The sequence below is a fragment of the Primulina tabacum genome, chromosome 6, assembly GCF_025594145.1.
Source record: "Primulina tabacum isolate GXHZ01 chromosome 6, ASM2559414v2, whole genome shotgun sequence".
Taxonomy (NCBI): domain Eukaryota; kingdom Viridiplantae; phylum Streptophyta; class Magnoliopsida; order Lamiales; family Gesneriaceae; genus Primulina; species Primulina tabacum.
This window is the reverse complement of record NC_134555.1, coordinates 11,416,168-11,442,251: the sequence shown is the minus strand read 5'-3', so window position 1 is coordinate 11,442,251 and position 26,084 is coordinate 11,416,168. Positions and strand designations below refer to the sequence as shown.

The following is a 26,084-nucleotide window of genomic DNA, read 5'->3' as shown; positions in this document are numbered from 1 at the left end:
CTGCAAATTTTACTTTAGTATTTACTCGTTACCTACGATATTTGCATGCTGAGTCTTTAGGCTCACTAGACTTGATTGTTGTAGGTACTGTTGAGCATGGGGCCGAGGGCGGGGACCAGTGAGCCAGCTTGGGTCGGCAGTAGTGGCACCCGAGGACCTCATTTGCAGCATGTTAACATTTTATGCAAACATATTTTTTTCTATCCGTTGTTGAATATTCTTAAAATGTTATTTTTGGCAAACTTTATTTTCTTCCGCTACTATATTTTTAAACATTGAACTTGATTCATCAGTTGATTTTATGAATTAGGCAATTTAAGTTCTTTAAAAAGAAACTTTTTAATTTTCCTTAAAATTTTCAAGCAAGGATTTTCGGGCTTTCACATAACTAGTCAGCATGTTGACCAACTTTTCAAAGCTAGCCTTCAAATTGTTCATGTTGAAGTTCACCACAAACCTATCAAATGAAGATAGCAGTCACAATAACAAAATATCCGTGGAGAGTTTGTTGGGGATAACAAGGTCCAGGCCCACTAACTTTTCAATGAGAGCAATCATCCTCAAGCCATGCTCATGGACCGGGGCCCCTTCTCGCATGCGTGATGTCATGAGTTCTTTGACAATAGCGTGCCTCAGTGGACGCGTTTGTTCACCGTATAACTCTTGTAGGTGGCCGTAAATGTCAGCAGCATTCACAGCTTCCTCAAACCGCCTCTGCAGCTTGTTCAAGATAGAAGCTAGTATATAGCTCTTAGCTTGTAAGTCATGGTCCCACAATTTGTCAAACATAGTTAACTCCTCTACAGTGGCATTTGGCTTAGCCGACTTAGGAGGAGTCTTAGTGAGCATATATGCTATTTTTTCGTAATTTAAAACTATTTTAAATTCCTCAGCCATCATAATAATTTAGTCCTGTCAGCTTGTTTTGATTGAGTATAACAGATAGTGGATTTCGAGATGATATTGTAAATATACTGAAAATAAAACAAAATAAACGTTACTGACGATTTTAAAATATTTTTAAGACGTAAAATATGGACTTTTGTTTTTACGAATTGCCTCCCATCATTTTGACATTTTCACCACCCTCTGATGAAAACGGGAAATCCAATTTTCTTAGTGAGTACGCAAGACCCAATTGGAAAATCTTAGCTTGTAAGTCATGGTCCCACAATTTGTCAAACTTAGCTAACTCCTCTGCAGTGGCATTTGGCTTAGCCGACTTAGGAGGAGTCTTCGTGAGCACATATGCTATCTTTTCGTAATTTAAAATAATTTTTAAATTCCTCAGCCAATCATGATAATTCAGTCATGTCAGCTTGTTTTGATTGAGTATAACGAATAGTGGGTTTCGAGATAACATTGTAAATTTACTGAAAATAAAATAGAATAAACATTACTGACGGTTTTAAAATATTTTTAAGACGTGAAATATGGACTTTTGTTTTTACGAATTGCCTCCCACCATTTTGACATTTTCACCACCCTCTGATGAAAACGGGAAATCCAATTTCCTTAGTGAGTACGCAAGAACCAATTGGGAAATCTTAGCTTGTAAGTCATGGTCCCACAATTTGTCAAACTTAGCTAACTCCTCTACAGTGGAATTTGGCTTAGCCGATTAGGAGGAGTCTTAGTGAGCACATATGCTATCTTTTCGTAATTTAAAACAATTTTTAAATTCCTCAGCTAATCATGATAATTCAGTCCTGTCAGCTTGTTTTGATTGAATATAACAGACAGTGGGTTTCAAGATGACATTGTAAATATACTGAAAATAAAACAAAATAAACGTTACTGACGATTTTAAAATATTTTTAAGACGTAAAATATGGTCTTTTGTTTTTACGAATTGCCTTCCACCATTTTGACATTTTCACAATTCTCTGATGAAAACGGGAAATCTAATTTTCTTAGTGAGTACGCAAGATCCAATTGGAAATTCTTAGCTTTTAAGTCATGGTCCTAAAATTTTTCAAACTTAGCTAACTCCTCTGCAGTGGCATTTGACTCAGCCGACTTAGGAAGAGTCTTAGTGAGCACATATGCTATGTTTTTGTAATTTAAAACAATTTTTAAATTCCTCAACCAATCATGATAATTCAGTCCTGTCAGCTTGTTTTGATTGAGTATAACATATAGTGGGTTTCGAGATGACATTGTAAATATACTGAAAATAAAACAGAATAAACATTACTGACGATTTTAAAATATTTTTAAGACGTAAAATATGGACTTGTGTTTACGAATTGTCTCGCACCATTTTGACATTTTCACCACCCTCTGATGAAAACGAGAAATCCAATTTCTTTAGTGAGTATGCAAGACCCAATTGGGAAATAATGATCCCGAATAATATCAGCCAATCGTAATTCCCAAAAGATAGAGCCCAATTGAAACTCTTTGCAACCCTTGCGTAGTTTTGCCTCACATTTGAGGAGGGGTGCAATAATATGATCTTCTTTCTCTTCACGTGTCGAGCCCGACCCATCAATATCAAACCTTAGTGGACGGTCGTCATGAGATCTTTTAATAATATTAGCCGAAGTCATGGAAGTTCCACGTAGTTCACATCAAATATGTCAGTGGAAGTCACAGCTTTCCGGCGTCGAGGCCTCGCCAAAAATATAAGCCAGACACTGATCGCAGGTAGCGTTCATCATAAAACCACCGTTGATGGAAGGCGAGGAATTATTAAAGTTTCTTTTAATTATCTTTTTAATAGACTTGATTTAAATTTTGGATCTCATCCAAAATGAGATATTTTAATTTTAAATTTTTTTCTCATCATTAATTTTAAAACTTGTGTCATGATTGTTTGTATGATTGCCGGATTTATGCCACTCTTTTTATTATATTAATAATAACGCACATAATGATTATTTATAATATATCATAGACATCATAAATAATAAAGGATTATCGATAACCGAGAGCTAATTGATCCATACGAGCCATATACGGATCCATGTCCATGGCCTAGGTAAATTCAGGGATGCAAATGCAATATTATGTAAGCTTCCAATATTTTACACACCTTTCGAGTATCGGCCCACCTTCTACAAATCTTGATCTCCTACTAAAATATCCATGGAACATTGAGATATAAATTTAGGAGGTGATAACGGACCGTAAATCAGGTCCACTTTTAATTATCAAATTATCAAAAATTACAACACGTAAAATATCGTAACATACACCTAGCACATTGGTCATAGATCTCGATAATTCTTTTACCATATAATATCATATATTCTATTAATCTGATAATATCACATATTATCAACAAATCGTATATCTCGTCAAATTATCACTAACCGTCATAATTATCAAATTAAAAAAATACTTTTATTTAACTTCAAATAATTAAATTTCTTATAAAACACTTTTACCATAAATAATTAAAATCCTATTTCAATTATTTATTTTGTAATAAATTAGTTTCAAAAATTATTGAAGAGATAAAATCTTATGTACTTTCATAAAATATCAATTTAACCCCAAATTTATGAAAATTTGGAAAATCGCCCTAAGGAAGAGTCCTAGTTGGACTGATCTTGGGCAGCCAGTTTCGCAGCTGCCTGCCCATAGATCGGGCAGCATTCGACGGGCATCCGCGTGCCCGCGATGGGCAGGACAGCCTTGCCCCAAAATTTTTTATTATTATTTAAAATTATTCTGGCTACCCAGACGTGCAGCGGGTGCCTGGGCGCATTGCCCTTTTTTAAAAAAAAAAACAGTTTTCATGTGATGTGATTTCCTCCAAAATTCTTACGCGGTTAGAAATAATATACTCAACACAATTTAAAGATTAAAACACACGATGAGAATTACTGGCTCTGATATCAGTTTTAGGACATTGTATTCTCGCACCCATAACGCAACGGAAGTTTAAAAGTTTTCGTTTCGACAATCGAAACGTTGCTTGGGCTTCAAGTGTTTAACAAACCATTCATAGGGTTTTAGGGTTTATACCTGCACGTATTCTACGCTGGACTCCAAACTATTCCGGTTTTTAAGCCGAGATAGTCCTTCTTGTATTTCTCTATGAACGGTACACCGGATTTGATCGTCTAATCAGGTCCACGATCAGAAGCTTGGTTCCTCGCATGGTTTGCACTAGAAATAGAAAGCGATTTGTGCGTTGAGAGTGTCTCCAAATTTCCAAAATTCGAAGAAAGTGCAGTGACGGCGGCGCGGCGGTGGAAGACTCTTGATGGCCGAAATTTTTCCTTCAAAAGATGAAGGTGACCGAGAGCTTTGGTCAAGGAATTGGAGAGGATTTGTGGTGTTTTTTGTGCAAAATTATGTTGCAAAAATTGTGTGTCAAATTATGATTCTTCGTGGTGTCTTTATAGAGGTTGACTCTTAATCCAATTAGGAGTCTATCTCACACAAGGACTCTTAGTCCTTATTGTACTAGAACTCTACAATTTTTTATTATTTTAAATCCTTATATTATTATTTATTATATTATGTGTTTGTCAATTTTTGATAACACATGATATTTATAATAATAATAGTATGTGTACATATTAATAGTCATAACTACTTGTATCAACATTTAATTAATATATTCTAAATCCACTAAATAAATGATTCCGAACTCATTGTAACCTCGATCGACGATCAGAGATCGTCGATGTATCAAGGATACAAGTCTTGTTCATAAACTCCTTTATAACCTTCATGTTTGATCACCATCAAACTATAATCGTCAAATTTCAACTCCTTGCAATATGACTACCTCAACGAGTAAACATAATCAGTTACTTGTGTGACCCTCAATGGTTCAGGGATACAGCTAGCCGTGGGTTCACAACTCCATGTGATTCAAAATAACATTTATTCTTATTCGGGCTTACCCTAGTTAGCATCATCCTTTTCATCAACTCCTTGATCAAGAATGTCAGAATTCATTTCTGATTACATCCATCGGATCATGGTAAGAGCGTCTAGTAGCATCGCCTCATGATCCCCTATGTATCACTGATAGTGTTAGCAAGAACTTTTAGTCATGGTTACCGTACAGTATGGTCCCTTCAACACGTATATCCCGATCTAATATGCAACCATTGATATATCGAGAGTTGCATATGAATTCGATAACGATGTGATTTATCTTTGAGTATTAATAGTGGCATGATATGTGAAACTAAGAAAACACATTTCCCTAAAGCGCATTTCTTGCTCTGGCTAGAGACTCCTTGCACTATTAACTCATCAGATCACATAGGATATATTCACCCGTAGGCAAACGGTGAATCCCGACTATAGTGCATTTTCTCTTACGTATTTCGAAACTACACTCAACCTTGCCGCCTGATGACCCTCAATGAAGTCGGTAAACGGATCAAAGTGCATGCTAGTACATATAGTCCCTATATTATCCCAGTTCAAAGGACTAATGGTGTACAACCATAAATGGGACTGATAAGTGTAATTTATTTCATTTTTATTACCTATTTTTAACTTAGAATTATGTGATTCTTGAGCAGTTTATTTGATTTGTTGTTGTTTTTGTTGTTATAGTTTCGAAGTATAGAATAAGAGTGTGAAGTATTAAAAGTGTTGAATTGAAAAGTGCAAAAAGATAAAAAAATATAGTAGCTGCAGCGCACCCGCGCTTATTCATGTACCGCATCCGCGGTAAGCTAGTGCACCCGCACTGAAATAGGCAGCGCACCTGCGCTCATACACCAGAAAGAGGACCGCACCCGCGGTCTGTTCTTCACCGCACCCGCGGTCTTCGAAAAGCAGAATCCGGAAATTCTGCAACTTTGTGTGCTGCGCGTGGAAGTTTGAGACTTTTGAGTGCTACGACTTCTATCTTGTCTGGACTATATTAAGAGATCATTTTGCTACTATCTAGGGTATTGGGGAGCCAAGGAAAGAGTGAAGGAGGCTACTACTAGATTCAATATCAAATTCATCAAGTTTGGAAGAAATCTTTTGTACAACTCCGGGAACGGAATCAGCTCTTCAAACTCTTGTTCTAAGTTCTTCTTTCCTTTGTTTTTCATTTGTTATGTCTTATTTTAAAACCATGTTTTGTTGTTTTGATTGTGTTATTATGAACTAAGTTTTAATTCTAGAGGAATGATGGAACAAAACTAGAAACCATGTGTTAAAAGTTATAAATTAAGTTATTTAAGTTCTTCATATTGTTCATTTGTATTGTTCTAATCTTAATGCTTTCAATTTATTGGCCATATTTTGAATGATTTATATGTTTACAATTTATCACTCGGAAGAGGAAATTATAAATAAGAAAAATATCAAATACATCAATGGTATTTTTAGAGTTCGGAAGGCCTATAATGCTATCGAAGCCTGTAGAGAATCTAGTGTTGCTTGTGTTATTTAATTGTAAATTGTTGATGGGAATGTCACAATTCATTTTTAGATAACAAATATCTACTTATTACTTGGAAGAGGGAGTAGATAATAATAAGATTTTTGCTAATGAATAAAAAGGACTTTTATAACAAAGCTAATAAGAATTACACATGGTGGATAGTTGCGTGAAATCAGACCTCTAGATCTTTTATCTCATTGTTATTTGCTAAAATTATTTGCTAAAATTTGGTGTTATATATATCTATATTTATTTATTTTTAAATCCATTTTCAATTTAGTCATTCATAAAGTCAAATCCTTAAATTGATTTTTCTAAATAAAGTCAAGACTATTTTAATCATAAGCATTAATATACATTTATATACACACTCCTCGTGGGATCGACACTTGTACTCAATAATATATTTTACTATAACTTGACGTCGTGCGCTTGCGAGCAATCAAGAAAACACGCAACAAGTTTTTGACGCCATTGCCGGGGAGTGTTTATTTTAAATTTATATTAGTATTGTTACCAATTAGTCTTGATTTTAATTTAGAGTTGTTTTTATTGTATTACATTAAACATTGAATTGTTTCTTATCCTTGTTTGAAAGTGCATGCGAAGATCGCAAAATCTTGACTTTCTTATCTTTGATCCTGAGATCGAAAGAACCGCAAGAAGATTAAGAAATGCAAGAAGAGAAGAGATTCAAGCAATGGCTGACAACAGAGATAATGAAAATCTACCCCTGCAATACCCATCAGAGATCATCTTAGGCCGGTATTAAATACTCATTATTCAGGAATAGCACGAGGGACTATTAATGCAAACAACTTAAACTCAAGCCTGCATTAATAAACATGGTTCAACAGAATCAGTTTGGGGGAGCAGCTACCGCAGATCCTCATCTACATCTCAGAACATTCCTTGAAATCACTCATGTTTCAACAGAATCAGTTTGGGGGAGCAGCTACCGCAGATCCTCATTTACATCTCAGAACATTCCTTGAAATCACTGACACGGTAAAAATAAATGGTGTTTCTGATGATATAATTTGATTGCGTTTGTTTTCTTTTTCTCTTAGGGACCAAGCAAGAGGATGGCTCCAATCACTTCCTTTGGGGAGTATCACTACATGGCAGGAGTTAGCAACCAAGTTCCATGCTAAATATTTTCCACCTGCGAAGTCTGCACAGTTGAAAATTGAGATAAGTACTTTTAGGCAGACTGACTTTGAGCAATTATATGAGGCATGGGAACGGTATAAGGAGTTGTTGAGGAGGTGTCCAAACCATGGTTTTGAAGATTGGGTACAGATTGAATTGTTTTATAATGGTTTGAACGGACAAACAAGAGGCACTGTGGATGCAGCAGCTGGTGGCACGATATTTGCAAAATCACCTGATCAAGCATATGATTTGACCAGCTGGAATTTATGCCATAGATCCTATTACATCACTCACCGCACAAGTTTCAGCTTTAACAACTCAAATTGCAGCTATGAATAAAGCTAGTACACTAGAGGTTGAAAATGCATCGGTTGTTACTAATGAACCCCAAATTCCTGATGAGGCTCATTATATCAACAATAAGAATTTTGGTGGCTACGGAGGATATCGAGGTAACCCTCCCCATAACACTTATCATCCTGGTTTGAGAAATCATGAGAATTTTTCATATGCTAATAATAAGAATGTGTTGAATCCTCCACCGGGGTTCAATACATCAAAGGGGAAGGAAAACCTTCACTTGAGGATCTAGTTGGGACATTTGTTGTTGAATCTAGTAAAAGGATGGCTAGGACTGAATCTCGTCTTGATGGCATGGAAACTCACATGGGAAATATGGGTGCCACAATGAAATCATTGGAAACACAGATCGGACAGTTGGCTAATGCATTGAGAGATCAAAATAGAGATCAATTCCCAAGTAATACTGAAGTGAATCCAAAGGAGCAATGCAAAGCTGTAACTTTGAGAAGTGGAAGAGAACTTGAGGTTAAAAAATCCAAAGAGAATGAGGAAAGCGAGAAGACAGTTGAAGAAGTTGAAACCGAGGGATCCAAAGCTGAAGTTGAAGTTGAACAACCTCCAGTATTTAAGCCGACTTGTCGAGGCCTGAAAATCCTTGCTTGAAAATTTGCGGAAAATTAAAAATTTTTCTTTTATAATAAATGGAGTGCCTCAACCATAAAATCAACTGATGAATCAAGTTCAATGTTTTAAAAAAATATATAGCAGCGGAAGAAAATAAAGTTTGCCGAAAATAACAATTTAAAAATATTCAACAGCTGATAAAATCTCTGAGCATAAAAAATGGCAAGTGCTGAAACTGAGGTCCTCGGGTGCCACTACTGCCGACCCAAGCTGGCTCACTGGTCCCCGCCCTCGGCCCTGGCCTCATCAGTACCTACAACAATCAAGTCTAGTGAGCCTAAAGACTCAGCATGCAAATATCGTAGGTAACGAGTAAATACTGAAGTAAAATGTGCATGAGATAAAATATCATGTCATGAGGCATACTGAAAATAACTTGTACTGAGCAATTATAATACGTGCATAACTGAACTGAAATCATAGTAAAAATGTTTGCTCCTTGGAGCCCTGTACTGAAATAACTGGTAAAAATTTTCTGTTGAGATTATGGTCTACGCCTGTGGCCTCTGCACTGAACTGAACTGATCGGTAACTGGCTACCGGGGAGTATAAAACTGAACTGAGCTGGCCGGTCACTGGCGACCGGGTGGTACCAAACTGAACTGATCGGTCACTGGCGACCGTATAAAATAATGCTCCCATAATAGTGAATTGACCACAAGCCATATCGCATAAATCTCAAAAATAAGTATTTTCTATTTTTCATGCACGTAATATAATTAACTGGCATAATGAAAAAAAATCCTGTAATTTTACCAACTGGATTGGATTGGATCGTCCCCAGGCTCGCTGCAACCTAACTGTCATGAAAAATATGCAATAGCTTAAACTTGACCAATCATGCAATTTACGTTTGAAAATGCGACAATTACGTCTACCGACTTCGTATTTAATCATGACTCCGAACCAACCCGAACCAACACTGAACCGACGTATAGTCATGATTAAAATACGCTTAAAATTATGAACTAATGCTCCTAAAATGATGAGGGTCGAAATCTAGGTGAAATGGAGGCCAAAACAAGAAACGCTCTTTCGAGAGTCAATTTGGCACATCGCACCGTAAATTCTCGTACGACCTCAAAAATGATCCGAATCACGAACGGTCAAAAACACGACCTTCCTAACTCGATGAGGCACTGTCCAGTCCAAGGCCACAGGCTAAAAGCCAACCAAGAACTCAAACGAGCCTCCGAACCGACACAGCAACTTGCTGTAAATTTCCAGCAGCTGCAACCTTGCTTGCATCGCGTCGTTTGCGAGACTTTTGGCCATTGAGGCTTGAACCACCGACCAAAGCCTCTCCACAACGTCCCAAGGAATGATTTGAACCATGGCTAAGGGCCCTAGGCTAGCCACAATTCGCCTCATTCCAGCAACCACCCGAAAGTTCTTACCGAGGGCCCTCATGCGTGCGTGTGTAGTGTTTTGTTTTGATTGCTGTCTCGTGTCGTTTCAGTGGCCATTTGATTGACCATGGCACGATCTAGACATCTAGGGGCATGGTATGAACAGTGGCTAAGGACCATAGGCCAACCAAGATCTACACCAAACCAACCAACTCGAAGTACATGTGCTGTCAAAACCGAAGGGGCCGAGAGGGGAGGGGGCTGACTTGATGTTTTATGTAAAAACCGATGAGCCATGGACCAAGCCACCAAAAGGGCGACTTAGTCACGTCTTAGACATGCTAGGGGAGTGATCCAACCAGGGCTATAGGCCCCTAGGGCAGCCATGATCAGATCCTTACCCTTGGACAACAAAACTGAATTTTCGAACACAACTCTGCACCTATGGGGAGCTTGCTGTGATTTCGGTTTTTCCAGCAAGCATGGGGACTGAATGAATGGACCAACATGGTCCTAATGCATCCTATTACATGTCTAGGAGCCGCCTTGGGAGCATGGAGTCGAGCCATCCACCTGAAACGTCAAAACAAGAGAACCCGTGAAGCTTGTCATGGAAACCGAAAATCTGCATGTTATATTTTTCTGAAATTTCTTGGTGTGTTTCGGTTTATGGCCAAAAAAATCATGATCATGCAATGAAAATAATTGATAATAGGACTTGATTGAGGTTTGAAAGAATCTAGACATGCCTTGGTTTTCGTTTGAAATAAAAACGAAAAGAATACGACGACTCGGCGCGGAGGAGGTGGAGCGCTTCTCTCCTTTTTTTTTCCTTGCTCTCGACTTTCACTCTTGTTCTAGGCTATGAGGGTCACGATTTTTCTACTCTATAAGCTCTGAATTTCGGTCATGGGGGAGGGAGAATGATGGTTAGGAGAGTGAGGGAAGTGGGGGTGCAAGATATAGGGGATAACTCAAGACCAAGTCTTCACCTTTTTAAATTTTGAATTCTAGTTTGATATCAAATGATTTGTTGGTGCATCTTGGGGTGAGATGACCGATCAATTACCATCTAGACTAGGTGAGGATAAGGTTGATCATTAATTAAATCGTGCTCCCAAAAATAAAAGAATTATCCTACTAATTAAATACAAAGAAAGAGTCAAAGGTGTTGAGTTGGCATATCAATGCTTAATCATCTAAGGGGCCGAAAATTCATCTAATAAATGGAAGGAAAAATGTTTTCTAGCTAGTAAATTTATAACCCTTAAAAATCTCACTAATCCTTAATTAATTTAGTGAATTAATCCCTTAATTAAGTTACTTAAATGAGCTTATTTCTTAATCACCTCAAGTAATTAAATTAAATCCTCAAAACATCCTTTTTAACTTAGATGAACTTACTTGCTAGCTAAATTAACTTCTGGAAATATTTCTCGAATCTTAAATTCTATCTCAAAGCTCCAACTCCAGTCCGGCCTCACTGAAATAACTGAAAAATCAAACTACTGCATGAAATAATAAAATAATTAACTTCAAAGAAATGCCTTTAAAATAATCATGCAATGAAGTCAATTAAATTTTAAAAATCTAGAATTATGCATGGCTTATACGTAGACTGATTTACGGGTTCTACACGACTCTTCCATACCCACAGAGATTTAGGTAGAAGATTATTGATGATCAATTTGCAAAATTTTTGGAAATTTTCAAGAAGATTCACATCAACATTCCATTTGCTGATGCTTTAGAGCAAATGCCAAATTATGCAAAGTTCATAAAAGATGTGATGTCAAAGAAGAGGAAGCTGCAAGAGTTCGAGACAGTAAAGTTGACGGAAGAGTGTAGCGCCATTCTCCAAAAGAAGTTACCACAAAAACTAAAAGATTCAGGGAGTTTTACTATTCCTTGCATTATTGGTGGTAATCATGTTAATAAAGCTTTATGTGATCTTGGAGCAAGTATTAATCTTATGCCATTTTCTATTTACAGGGACTTGAAGCTTGGGGAGGTAAAACCAACCACTATAACTTTGCAACTTGCAGATAGGTCACTCACCTATCCTCGTGGAATTGTTGAAGATGTTTTGGCAAAAGTTGACAAGTTTATCTTCCCCGCTGATTTTGTAATACTTGATATGGAGGAAGATCAAGATTCTCCATTGATTTTTGGGCGACCCTTCTTAGCCACTGGAAAAGCATTGATAGATATACACAAAGGAGAACTCACCTTGAGAGTTGGTGGGGAAGCTGTGATATTCAACATCTATAAGGCTATTAAAGGTAACGACGAGGTGATTACTTGTAAAAGCATAAATATAATTGACTCTTGTGTTGCTGAGATTGGTATAAGTCATACAGTAAAAGATCCATTAGAAAGATGCCTTTCTAGTACTGTTGGTAGAGTTGATGATGATGATTGGGAATTGAGAGAGCAACTTTTGGCTCTTGAGGAGTTGCCAAAGGTGAAGGAAGCCGCAAAGGAGAAGTTGGATGAAGAAAAGTGTTCAGAGATTATACATTCATCCCCTGTTTTGAAGGAATTGCCAAGTCATCTTTGCTATGCTTTCTTGGGTGAGAAAGTCAACATATCCGGTAATTATCTCTTCCTTTCTTACTTTAGATGAAAAAGAGAAATTGTTGAGAGTGTTGAGGAAATTTAAAACTGCATATGGGTGGTCGATTTCTGATATCAAGGGGATTAGTCCCACCATATGCATGCATAGGATTTTAATGGAGGAGTCATACGCTCCTTATGTGGATCATCAGAGAAGGTTAAATCTAGCCATGAAGGAGGTAGTGAAAAATGAAGTGTTGAAATTGTTAAATGCTGGAGTTATATATGCTATTTCTGACAGCAGTTGGGTGTCTCATGTGCAAGTAGTGCCTAAAAAGGGTGGAATGACTGGTAAAGAATGAAAATGATGAACTAATATCTACTCGTACTGTAACTGGATGGCGAGTATGTATTGATTATAGGAAGTTGAACAACGCCACACGGAAAGATCATTTTCCATTACCTTTTATTGATCAAATGCTTGATAGACTTGCTGTTTATTGTCACTACTGTTTTTTAGATGGTTATTCAGGTTATAACCAGATTGCTATAGCACCGGAGGATCAAGAGAAGACAACTTTCACGTGCCCCTATGGCACGTTTGCTTTTAGGAGGATGCCTTTTGGACTATGTAATGCACCTGCTACTTTTCAGAGGTATATGATGGCCATATTTGCAGACATGGTGGAAGACATCATGGAAGTTTTCATGGATGATTTCTCGGTATTTGGCTCTTCATTTGATCACTGTTTACATAACAATTCCCATGTTTTGGAGAGATGTCAAGAAAAGAACTTAGTTCTTAATTGGGAAAAATGTCATTTTATGGTCCAAGAGGGTATTGTTCTTGGACATAAAGTGTCTTCTAAGGGATTAGAGATAGACAGAGCCAAAGTGGTTGCAATTGAAAAGCTTCCACCACCGAAGAACATCAAAGGGATAAGGAGTTTCTTAGGACACGCCGGGTTTTATCGTAGATTTATCAAAGATTTTTCTAAGATTTCTAAACCTTTGTGTAATTTGCTTGAAAAAGAATCAACTTTATTTTTGATGATAATTGTCTGCAGGCATTTGAGAAGATCAAGAAGGCATTGGTGACAACACCAATCATGATAGTACCAGATTGGAAGGAGCCCTTCAAATTGATGTGCGATGCTAGTGATTATGCAGTAGGTGTGGTGTTGGGCCAAAAGCGTGATAAATTTTTTAGATCAATCTACTATGCAAGTCGAACCATGGATGCTGCACAGCAAAATTACACAACTACTGAAAAGGAGATGCTTGCAGTAGTGTTTGCATTTGACAAGTTTAGACCTTACTTGGTCGGCACAAAGGTAATTGTTTTCACTGATCATGCAGCTATTCGATACCTTTTTGCCAAGAAGGATGCAAAATCACGCTTGATGAGGTGGATTTTATTGCTCCAAGAATTTGATTTTGAAGTGAAAGATAGGAAGGGGTGTGAAAATCAAGTGGCTGACCACTTGTCACGACTCGAACTTGACGATAAAAAAGATGAAGGAATCATAAAAGAAGCATTTCCAGACGAACAGCTTTTTGAGGTAAATTCTAAACTCCCATTGTTTGCTGATATAGCTAAATTCTTGTCTTGTGGTACTCTTCTTCCAGATTTGAGTTATCACCAAAAGAAATTCATTCACGATGTAAAGTTTTACCTATGGGATGATCCATACGTATTCAAGAGATGTGCTGACCAAGTTATAAGGAGATGCGTGGATGGCGACGATGCAAACAAAATTCTGGAACAATGACACTCGTCACCTTATGGTGGACATTTTGGAGCAACACGAACAGCAGCTAAGGTATTGCAATCTGGTTTCTATTGGCCTAGTTTGTTTAAAAATAGTTATACCTTAGTAAAATCGTGTTATAGATGCCAAAGGTTAGGAAACATTTCTAGACGTCACGAACTACCACTTAAGAATATTTTGGAAGTAGAACTTTTTGACGTTTGGGGCATTGATTTCATGGGACCCTTTTCCCCCTTCTTTTGGTAATTCTTATATTTTATTAGCTGTGGATTATGTTTCAAAATGGGTGGAAGCAATCGCCACCAATACTAATGATGCTCGTGTTGTAGCTAAATTCGTGCATAAGAACATCTTCACGAGGTTCGGAACACCGAGAGCCATTATAAGTGACGAAGGTACGCATTTTTGCAATAACATTTTCAACTCACTTTTGGCTAAATACAGTGTGAAGCATAAAGTGGCACTGGCGTATCACCCCCATCGAATGGACAAGCTGAAATATCCAACCGGAAAATTAAACAAATATTGGAGAAGACAGTCAACAGTAACCGGAAGGATTGGGCACTCAAGTTGGATGATGCACTATGGGCATACCGAACCGCATTCAAAACACCTATTGAGATGTCTCCCTATAGGCTCGTATTTGGAAAAGCATGTCACTTGCCACTTGAGTTGGAGCACCGAGCATTCTGGGCAATTAAGAAGTTGAACTTTGACTTAAAAGCATCTGGCGATGTTAGAAAATTGCAAGTAAATGAAATGGAAGAATTCCGAAATGACGCATATGAGAATGCCAAGATCTACAAAGAGCAGACTAAAAAATGGCATGACAAAATCATTGTTCGAAGGGAGCTCAAACCGGGGCAACAAGTATTATTATTCAATTCTCGTCTGAAGTTGTTTCCTGGTAAGTTGAAGCCGCGTTGGTCAGGGCCATTTGTTGTAGAAACAGTATACCTTCATGGGGCTATCGAGTTAAAATGCAACGATGGAAGAACTTTCAAGGTGAATGGTCAGCGGATTAAGCCTTATTATGGAACTGAAGTAAGGAATATCGACATCATTGGGTTGAGCGAACCACCATGAACAGAATTGGTATAGTCGGGCTGACGACGTTAAACCAAGCGCTTTTTGGGAGGCAACCCAAATTTTTTTTGTTTCTTTATTACATTTCGTTTTTGATTTTGCTTTTACTCTTGTATTATTATTTTAGGTTGTGTATTTTTGGTATAATGTATTCTTGTATCTTCCCAAATCTTATGAATTTCAGTTGTTTTCCAGGACTAAAAATTGGAGGAGAAAAAAACTTCAAAGAGTGCACCCGCACTGGAAATGTGTCGCACCTGCAGTAGCTATTGAATCTAAAATTTAAAAATTCCAGTAGCTAGATCGCACCCGCGGTATTTTCAGGAGAGCACCTGCATTGGATTGGCCGAGAGCTTACCGCACCCGCGGTAAAATTAACACCGCACCAGCGGTTGTTGTGGATTCAAAAGAATGAAAAATTCCAGCAGGCCAAGCGCACCCGCGGTCATTTTGTTAGTGCACCCGCGCTGTTTTATAGAACCAAGACCGCACCCGCGCTACATGTTACACCGCACCCGCGGTTGCTGAAGATCGAAAAATAAAAATTTTCCAGAGCCAAAACCGCACCCGCGGTGTGTTTATGACCGCCCCCGCGGTCGATGTTTTTAAAGTTTGAAACAAGCACACATTGGACATAACAAAGAACAATTCTACTCCACCTCTTCTTCACTTCGAAATACTCACTCAAAAACACATTTCATACTCGATTTTTTTCTCCCAAATACACATTTCCCACTCCACACATTCATACCTTTAATCATTTCATCCAACATCCATCTTCATTCCACAAAATCAACACCAACCTAGGGTTTGAAAGGAGGCTCGAAAATTTTCACAAATAATTGATTGGAGCTTCGATTTTGTTCTTACAAGAATCATTTCAACAACCAAGGTGAGCAATTACATACTATATTGGCTTTGAAATTCAGAAATTTTTCGTGCCATTGGTTATGAAAGAAATTGAAATTTAGTGGAGTACATTCTTGATATTGTTGATTGAATTGGTGGGTATATTGTTGAGGTGTAGTCATTGTGGTTAACAAGTTTGGGGGTGTGAAAGAATCATCTAGTTTTGTGAATTAGATTGAAGGGAATTTGGTGAGTTGAAAGTGTTCGATAAAATGCCTCCAAGAAAGAAACAATCAAAGGGTGCATCATCATCTGCAAATTATGATGCAAACAAGTTTTGGGACGAGAAAGCGGAGGAAAACTATGGCAAAATTCTAAACAAGAGCATTGTGAAAGAGAGGGGCTTTGACTTGAGCTTCCGACGAACTGAAATTGGATTCATGCTTACTGCTAGGCACTGGGAGGAGTTTGGCAAGCCAGCACCGGATGCGATTATTTCCTTGGTAAGAGAATTTTATGCTAACCTTAAGGTTAAGCATGATCACTTGAAGGTTTTGGTGCGAGGCAAGATGGTAGCTTTTGATGCGCATACGATCAACACAATGTATGGTATCTCTCCAATGATGCATGATGAATATGAACAATACCGGAACGAGGAAGTTGATTATAATGATATTCTTCAGACTATTTGCATCGAGGGAGCAGAGTGGCGAATGAGAGAAGATGTTCATTTAAGCCTGGCCAAATCTGATTTGAACAATGTTGCCAAAGATTGGTATTCCTTCATTTCGGCTAGGATTAAGCCCACTGAACATACTACCACCGTCATCAAGGAGAGGGCAATCCTGATTTTTTGCATCTTAACGGGAAAGACAATTGATTTAGGTCAATTGCTTCATAACTCAATGCTAGATTATACAAAAGGTAACTCTCCTAGTGGACTCCTCCACCCTTCTCTTATCACAGACTTATGCCATTATGCGGGAGTGACTTGGGCAGCAAACGAAGAATTGTTGAAACCAAAAAATGCCATTGTGATAATTCAACCACATAGGTCACTGACATCTGATCAACAAGATATACGTGAAGCTCAAAGAGAATTCAACCGAAGAGCTGCTGAAAGACGTGACCATGCTCAGGTCCAACAACAACGAACACAATCGCAACGAATAAATGTGCGAGATAGATTAACTTATTTGGAAGAGGAAATGCGCCAACAACGCCAAGACATGGACGCGTTTCGGTTTAGGACCGATACATTCATGGATTATATGATGGATTTCACATCTGTCTAGGCTCAACAATTTCCATCCGCTTCCACATCTGGTAATCCATTTCCACAACCTCCGCAATGGCCACCCGCATATGATCCGCCTGAATATCACCCACCACAAGAAGGAGCAGATGATGAGGATGACAATGACCACTGACGGTCATTGTCCGAGGTATGTGTATTCCTCTAACTTTCATGATCATTTACATCGAAGACGATGCACATATTTAATTTTGGGGGAGAGATATTATTTTATTTTGTGTGTTTTATTTTGTGTGTTGTTCATTTTATTTAGTTTTATTTGAGTGTTTTATTTTTTCTTGTGAGTTTGTTGCTTGTGTGTTTGTAGTGTCATAGTCATGAAAATTTTTGAAATGGCCAATGATGGTCAAAATTTTTGTATTGAGAAGAAAGGTCATGCATTTCATTAATGTTCATCAATCAATTTGAAAAATTTAGAGAACAATCATGAGATTTGGTAAATTTGAAACTTATAATTTCTATACAACTTTGTAATTTTCATTTGACATTAAAATAAATTTTTGTAAACACATATATGATTGAGGCAATCTTTGATTTTATTTGGGCCTATTTATATTGTTCATAAAGATTCATTTGATGCCCTCTTGAGCCTATATGAGAAAAAGAACTGTGTTCTTGAAATTTCTTGGAAGCCAAGCACTTTTCTTTTGAATATATATGTATTTGGTTGATATGATTAGATTCTACTTTGTGTTAGTGAATTGAGATTTTGTCTAGAACTATCCAAACAACACTCGAGGCGAAATACGGACAAACTATGATTTAGGAATGATTTAGGTGATTTTTGGATCGATTGAGCCTTTCAAGCTACCAAATAAAATTTTTATCATTTGTCACCTCTTTGTAGCTTATATGAATTCGAATGGCACACGTTAATATGTGTAAAAGACCCCCATTCGATATCCTTTCAAGTAGCCCACATTTACCAACCTTTTGAATATCTTATACAATTATTTCCTACCTTCTCAAGGGAGTAAGAATTCAAAAGATTAAAAAAATTGATATTCTCCTACAAAAGAAAAAAAAATGAATGATGTTTCATTGAAGAAGTTGGAGAAAAAAGAGAGAAAAAGAGATGAAATGAATAAAAAATGGAGATAAAAGAAAAAGTGGAATATGCAAAAGAATAAAAATTCAATTTACTCCCTTATTTGAATTCATAATCTTCATTTGTAGCTATAAACCAAGACCTAACATTACAACAATTGAAAATCCTATTAACCTAGTCATAGTTGTCCAATATACTAGTGGAGAGGGATTGGGAGGATTTAGCCTATGGACAATCGATAAACACTTCCATTGAGTACGAATCATGATCAATTTTACACACACCTCATTGCATCAAATATTTATTGTGTATTCCTTTCTTGAATGAATATTGCTTTGAACACAATATTTACCGGAAAAGAACTCTTGATTTGTGTTTGTAAAAATTGAAATTGATTGAGAATGTTTTGAAACATTAGTTGAAGAGATTAGAAGTTAAGAAAATTAACCGATTTCATGATTATATTCGGATGAAAAATTGGTTGGATTGATTTAACTTGTGATTGCATGAAGATTTAGTTAAATTATCTTGAGGCCATGTTCTTTTAAAAAAAATTTCATGACTTGTTTGTTTGTGTGTTTTTATTTTGCTCGAGACTAGCAAAATCCTAAGTTTGGGGGAGTTTGATAAGTGTAATTTATTTCACTTTTATTACCTGTTTTTAACTTAGAATTATGTGATTCTTGAGCAGTTTATTTGATTTGTTGTTGTTTTTGTTGTTATAGTTTCGAAGTATAGAATAAGAGTGTGAAGTATTAAAAGTGTTGAATTGGAAAGTGCAAAAAGATAAAAAAATACAGTAGCTGCAGCGCACCCGCGCTTATTCATGTACCGCACCCGCGGTAAGCTAGTGCACCCGCACTGAAATAGGCAGCGCACCTGCGCTCATACACCAGAAAGAGGACCGCACCCGCGGTCTGTTCTTCACCGCACCCGCGGTCTTCGAAAAGCAGAATCCGAAAATTCTGTAACTTTGTGTGCTGTGCGTGGAAGTTTGAGAATTTTGAGTGCTACGACTTCTATCTTGTCTCGACTATATTAAGAGATCATTTTGCTACTATCTAGGGTATTGGGGAGCCAAGGAAAGAGTGAAGGAGGCTACTACTAGATTCAAGATCAAATTCATCAAGTTTGGAAGAAATCTTTTGTACAACTCCGGGAACAAAATCAGCTCTTCAAACTCTTGTTCTAAGTTCTTCTTTCCTTTGTTTTTCATTTGTTATGTCTTATTTTAAAACCATGTTTTGTTGTTTTGATTGTGTTATTATGAACTAAGTTTTAATTCTAGAGGAATGATGGAACAAAACTAGAAACCATGTGTTAGAAGTTATAAATTAAGTTATTTAAGTTCTTCATATTGTTCATTTGTATTGTTCTAATCTTAATACTTTCAATTTATTGGCCATATTTTGAATGATTTATATGTTTACAATTTATCACTTGGAAGAGAAAATTATAAACAAGAAAAAGATCAAATACATCAATGGTATTTTTAGAGTTCGGAAGGCCTATAATGCTATCGAAGCCTATAGAGAATCTAGTGCTGCTTGTGTTATTTAATTGTAAATTGTTGATGGGAATGTCACAATTCATTTTTAGATAACAAATATCTACTTATTACTTGGAAGAGGGAGTAGATAATAATAGGATTTTCGCTAATGAATAAAAAAGACTTTTATAACAAAGCAAATAAGAATTACACATGGTGGATAGTTGCGTGAAATCGGACCTCTAGATCTTTTATCCCATTGTTATTTGCTAAAATTATTTGCTAAAATTTGGTGTTATATATATCTATATTTATTTATTTTTAAATCCATTTTCAATTTAGTCATTCATAAAATCAAATCCTTAAATTGATTTTTCTAAATAAAGTCAAGACTATTTTAATCATAAGAATTAATATACATATATATACACACTGACACTTGTACTCAATAATATATTTTACTATAACTTGACGTCGTGCGCTTGCGAGCAATCAAGAAAACACGCAACAGGGACTATTCCACTTGATATGTGAGAAGCACTTAGACAGTCCGAGGGAAGGTTGTTCAGTTCATCATCATATGATCACCCATTTGTGTGAATGAACATCTTCATGCCCTTGCCAATGAAACATGGCGTTTACATCACATATGCTAGTCTCGAGCTCGAGCGACCTTTATCCTTGTTTTAAGCGGTTGATTCGACTAGGAACCTATTTAGAATAGACGGTACAGTTCCTAATGAGTTTCATGATATTACGTTCGAGACAGATATCATGGTACCTATTGTATATTCAAGGACTTTATCTACCATGGGTATACAGATAAAATATAATGTCATAATCGAATAAAATCGTAAAATATTATTAAAATAAAAATTATTTTACATCTGATTCAATAAAAGTCTGAGCCACAAGTTGACTTGCTGGGCACAACTCTAACAGTATACAAATTCTTGAGGAAGCTGAAGCCATTGATTTGTTGGAAACGATGTCATAGATACATAAAATGGGTTTGAATATGGTGCAATTCGAGTATTTGATATAGTGCACTGTGTGATTCTAGATATTTCAAAGTTCGGATCAATTGTTGATAAAATATTGTTGCATGTGGTACTTGAATTCGGCCTCAAGTTGGTGCGGTGATAGGCTAATGTCGTTGCTAATAAGTTGGCTAAAGTCGCTTTCTTATTTTCCAATCCTATGGTGTTGAATGAACAGGAAATTGGCATTAAATCCCCAGCCGTCGATTTTTTTTGTGTTCAGTCCCTGGGTACTTTTTTAGTACCACATTTCCACATGAAGTGTACCACATTTTGTATGACATAGTACCACAATTTTGTTGGTAGGGAGTGAACCCAAAGAAATGTTTTGATTGGGAATTTTTCACCAACTTCCCCTTGAATGAACCCCGTTCTGTATTTTGCATCTTTTAAACTCTTAATTCAATGACGTCTCATTAATGATGTAGTTTGTTTGGGTGTAATGAAAATAATAACTTATTTAATTGATTAATAATACTTTAAAATAAGTACAATTATAATCTAAAACAGAGTCATTATAAAATAACTTTGATTATTAATATTATTAAGAACTAGCAAGTGAGCACAGACGTATGTATACCACAAATCATCGAGTTCACTGTCTGAGGATATATACAACAAAGTTTTTGGTGTTTTTTCATAAAAATGCTAAACCATCGCGCGAGGATTCTACTTTGAGATGTGATGATGAAAAGAAATTCATTGAAGACGACATAATGAGACGAAGTTCAAAAACAGTTCCAAAAATCTGAAAAGAATGAGTAGAAATATTTCCACCACTCAGACAAGAACACTTTGTAACCCCCCAACAATGACCCCCCAACAATGAAGTTCGAACTTTGAAGTTCAATACAAAGGAGCCAACTATAATTTAACTTTGAGCTAGCATTTGTCCAGATTTTTGCAATATTGTTTTCTCAAGATGCAAAATTATCAAATTTTTTGTATTTTCACTCCTCTTTTCTTGTTAACATAACCAGAAGCCGTTGAGAACGACAAAGAACACAATCTACAATACGACCTAAATCCGTATCAATAGAATTTTCTCAACTTGAACTTGGGTTCGCACAAGAAAAGAATAAACAAGTGGGAGATGAGAATTTAGAGGAAATATCGGAAACTTTTCTGTTTCATTTGATATCCCTGAATGAAAATAGAATGCACCAGAAAAAAATAAACAAGAGGGGGATAAGAATTTTGAGGGAATATATCAGGAATTATTCTGTTTCATTTGATATCCCTCAATGAAAATGGAATGCATTGTTTGGGGGAAGGGAAAAAGCTTTTAGAATCCCTGTCTGCCCAATACGATTCAAGGATCGTATCAATGTGCCAGCCAATTCATGTGTGACTTTCACATATAAGAATGCAACACCGACAAAAGCTTCTGTAAGCTAAATGGTGGATGGTAAGCATGCTGGTGAATTCCAAAAAAATTTCCAGTTAGTATCTGATTGGAAGAAACAAAAACTATTTGTGTCCTTAATATAAGCACAAACATATGGTGTCATTATTGTTAGGTAGAATAGATTTTTTATTATTTATCCAAGGAAATTGAAATCCGAGCTTCACTAAACAGCTTGAAATCCTTAGAGTTGCATCAGGACACACACCCAAACTTATCATAACTGAGCAAGAACCTGAAATCAGTAATAGCTAATTGCATTTCTCTTACCATGCAGATTTTGATGAGCTTGGGTTGAAGTTGATCCTATGCCTTCAACACTAGTTGACTGCAAGACGCGGGAGTAGAGTTCTTTAACTATTCTTCCTTCCATCTCTGTATCTTAAAGAAAAACATCCATGATCAACTCCACATGATAGAGAACCAACACCAATGTGCATGAACCCAATATCAAACTAGTGACATGAACCCAGACAACGCCGGTGAAAACCCGATATCAATAATTGGAACAAAACCCCAAGAACTTAAAGGTAGCTTCAATTGCGTGTTTGGACCCGTTACCTATAAACGAGGTAGGAACCAAAACAATAAGAAGAAACGACGCCACAAATCCTAAATCCACAAAGTACTTGTCCTTTAGAACATAAGAACAACAAGTCGACAAACGCCACAAAGTTGAAATCCATAAGCTTGATTTTAGTGTTTCACGTAAAAGTGAAATAACAAGCACAATGCTCTCAATTGTTTGAAAAGATGATTTAAATAATCTCCCTCAAAATTATGAGTTCAATGTTCATTTATACAATTAATTATCCTACCTAGATAATTACTCTCAAGAGTCCTAATAAGACTCTAAATAATTATCTATAACCTAAAAAATATTTTCCTATGGGATGTGTATAAGAACTCTAAGCTAAAAATGTAATATGGACTTAAAATAAGTCTTATTTAAGCCACAAAACTAGCATAATAAAATAATACAAAAATAATAAAATAAAAATTGTTTTCGGGTCAAAGATAAAATAAATCTAGCTCATAATTAAGTAATTTCCTCCATGAGCTTCGTCCACTTTAACTCTTTATATTTCAAATCTTCAAATGAATTTTCCCACTTCTTGCATTGATTGGAAATGGAATTATTTTAAAATTGATCTTCATTAAATATGGACATGCTCAATTGATAGAAATTTATTTTCTCAAACTTTCCTCCATTATTTTGCTTTTAATATTTGTGAGGATAACATCACCACTTTAGAAAACTTGAACACGATCTATATGCAAATGTAGCACCATAACATAATTAAAAATCAAAATTTGACCACCAGCCGTTAAATATTCATTAATGGGTATTTCTGAACGGAATTAGCATACACGTTCTTCGAAACCTTTAGCGTACTTTCTCGATTATCCAGCATATATATCCACTATCAGGGTACGTGATAGAGATGAATTTTACAGGACAATTATCTAAACGTGGCTATCAAGTCCTTGAATATGATAGAAATCCACTAAACCGGTACCACTCAGGGGCTCGATAATATTGAATAATTTGACAACGGGAACGGCAGTGGCCGACACAAATTGCATACCTGGAACAGAAGGCTCTCCAGGACGCCGATAATCACCGTGACTTTTGGCTTGAATCGGCGAGAAACGGTCGCTTTACCCAATTGCCCAAATTTTTTCGCCCACGGTTGCTGAGTGTGTGCGGGAAACAGATGAGTGTGTGCGCGTGAGAAAATGAATTTTTATTTTCCCCAAATCTGGTGAGCGGTGGGGCATTTTTCATTGTTAATCAAAAAACGTTTTTTGTTTTACGATTTAAAGTTAGTTTATTAATATGAAAATTACGTAATAATTTGGAATATGAGTTATTATTATTTAATTTTTTTTTGTTCAAAGTTGCAATATTGAAGGTAATTCATTGATGTGATCTGATTGAATTGAGTGAGTTGGATCGGGCAATGCGCAGAATCGGGTAAGAGTTTTGTTAAGGAAAAGACGAGCAAGGAAAATATATCCTGAGGTGAAGATATATATGTCAGTTATGGCTGCAACCGTGACCTGCAAACAAGAAGATGAACTCGTGAATGGGCGCCGGAGGGGTATCCGGCGTGGCCACTCCGATACTTAAGTCAGCAGGTGAAGATGAAGGAAAAAGGCTGTATATGTGCTAATATACGTGAATGCCAAATCCAGAATCTTTTGAATGTAAAACATACCTGTTATTTATAGAAAGGAAATCAATTATTACCTTGTTTTCAGTGCTCACTTACTCATTAGTGTAAGATGGCTGCCCATACTCTACTTCTGACAACTTCTCTGACACGCCAAACCCTAGTAATTCTGACAGTAATGATTATCAAGCATAAGGTATCTCATAATAGTGCACTCGAGTGAGGTGTTACTTTCGAGGTGGCCCGGGTAAAAAGCTTCCCGAGAACTTGTATGAAAGCTCGGGCTTCTTATAACTAGGGGAGAAGATGTCCTGGGCAATCACCTGCCCGGCTTCTAACGAACTCCTCCTGCAAACTTACCCTGATTTGGGCTATCCATATAGTGTCCCGGGTCATCCATGATCGGGCTCTTCCGAGAGTATCACCACTCCCTCTTTAAATAGTCGGGCTAGAGTCATACTCGCTGTCTCGATCAGTCATGCTTGAACTTCAACAGAAAGATAATCAATTCTGGCTTATAAAAGCATTGGAGCTTCATGCCTCTTGGACATGAAATAAGATGTCGGGGCCTCATGTCTCCCGGTCTTTAGAATAAGATGTTGGGGCCTCATGTCTCCCATGCTTCAGAATGAGATGCCGTGGCCTCTGTCTCTCGGGCTTTAGAAAATTTTTGTTGTTTCATATTCTCGAGTGGTAGGGCTGATGTCTTGATGACGTGTGTCCTAGAATTTAAACGGCCCAAAACGCTTCGAATTCCGAGAAAGTTGTCAGTCTGAAATGCCTCAATTTTCGAGCCTGTTTATTCATATCCTTACACAATTTCCGAAGCGCACCCCGACCGTCCGAATGTCTGTTAGATCAACGGCTGAGATCACTTCTCCTTACCTATATAAAACAACAGAACCACTTCATTTACCACTTTTACAATCTCGCATTCTTCCTACTACACTCTCTTCTCCGCGCTCTTGTCCCTCTTGTTTCGGCGATTTCCAGTTTTCAACCAGTCACTCCTCTGATCAACTCGTAAGTTTTTCTCCTCCACTTCTTTGAAAATATCAAATTCTACTTCCTCTACCTCTGGTGCGAATGCACGTGGCTCGTCGGGTTACGAGTCCATCACAATGCACTCCGATTCCTCTTTGTCTTCACCCCAAAAGCATTTTTCCACCCAGCCCATTTCAAAACCCAAAACCCTAAAACCTTCTGCTTCTGGCCTTTCCCAAGCTCTGAAAAAGGGCAAGGGCAAAGCTAGGGCTTCCTCTCCTTCTCGCTCTGAGATCCCTGAGGTTCCTTGGTTTGCTTCAATGAGCAGCACTCTGCGATCGGGAGCTGACGAGGAACTCCGAGCTCTCGGTTCTATCCCTTCTTCTTTTCCCATCTTGATTCCCAGCCCCTCTGATAAGGCCGAATACCCTCCTCCTGTTTTTACTTCCTTTTTCAAGGACCAGGTTAAGAATGGTATCAGATTTCTCGTCCCCTCCTTCTATATCAAGGTTGC

General features: G+C 37.1%; 1 protein-coding gene and 1 long non-coding RNA gene across 4 annotated transcripts; both read right to left on the bottom strand.

Annotated features, from left to right (window-relative positions):
* Positions 1–477: 477 nt before the first annotated feature.
* On the bottom strand, positions 478–849 carry LOC142550044 (uncharacterized). Its single transcript, XM_075659286.1, has one exon. It carries the CDS (start codon positions 847–849, stop codon positions 478–480), a length of 372 nt encoding a protein of 123 aa, XP_075515401.1.
* A 7,645-nt stretch (positions 850–8,494) lies between these two features.
* On the bottom strand, positions 8,495–24,221 carry LOC142548071 (uncharacterized). Of its 3 annotated transcripts, none has more exons than XR_012820863.1 (3): positions 23,999–24,221; positions 22,680–22,790; positions 8,495–8,753 (listed from the first exon to the last, which is right to left on the bottom strand). It is a non-coding gene; the product is annotated as an uncharacterized LOC142548071 (long non-coding RNA). The 3 variants fall into 3 exon arrangements; XR_012820861.1 differs by lacking the exon at positions 8,495–8,753 and adding an exon at positions 21,581–21,606; XR_012820862.1 differs by lacking the exon at positions 8,495–8,753 and adding an exon at positions 21,581–21,606 and having other exon boundaries at positions 22,680–22,784; positions 23,999–24,187.
* Between the last annotated feature and the right edge of the window lie 1,863 nt (positions 24,222–26,084).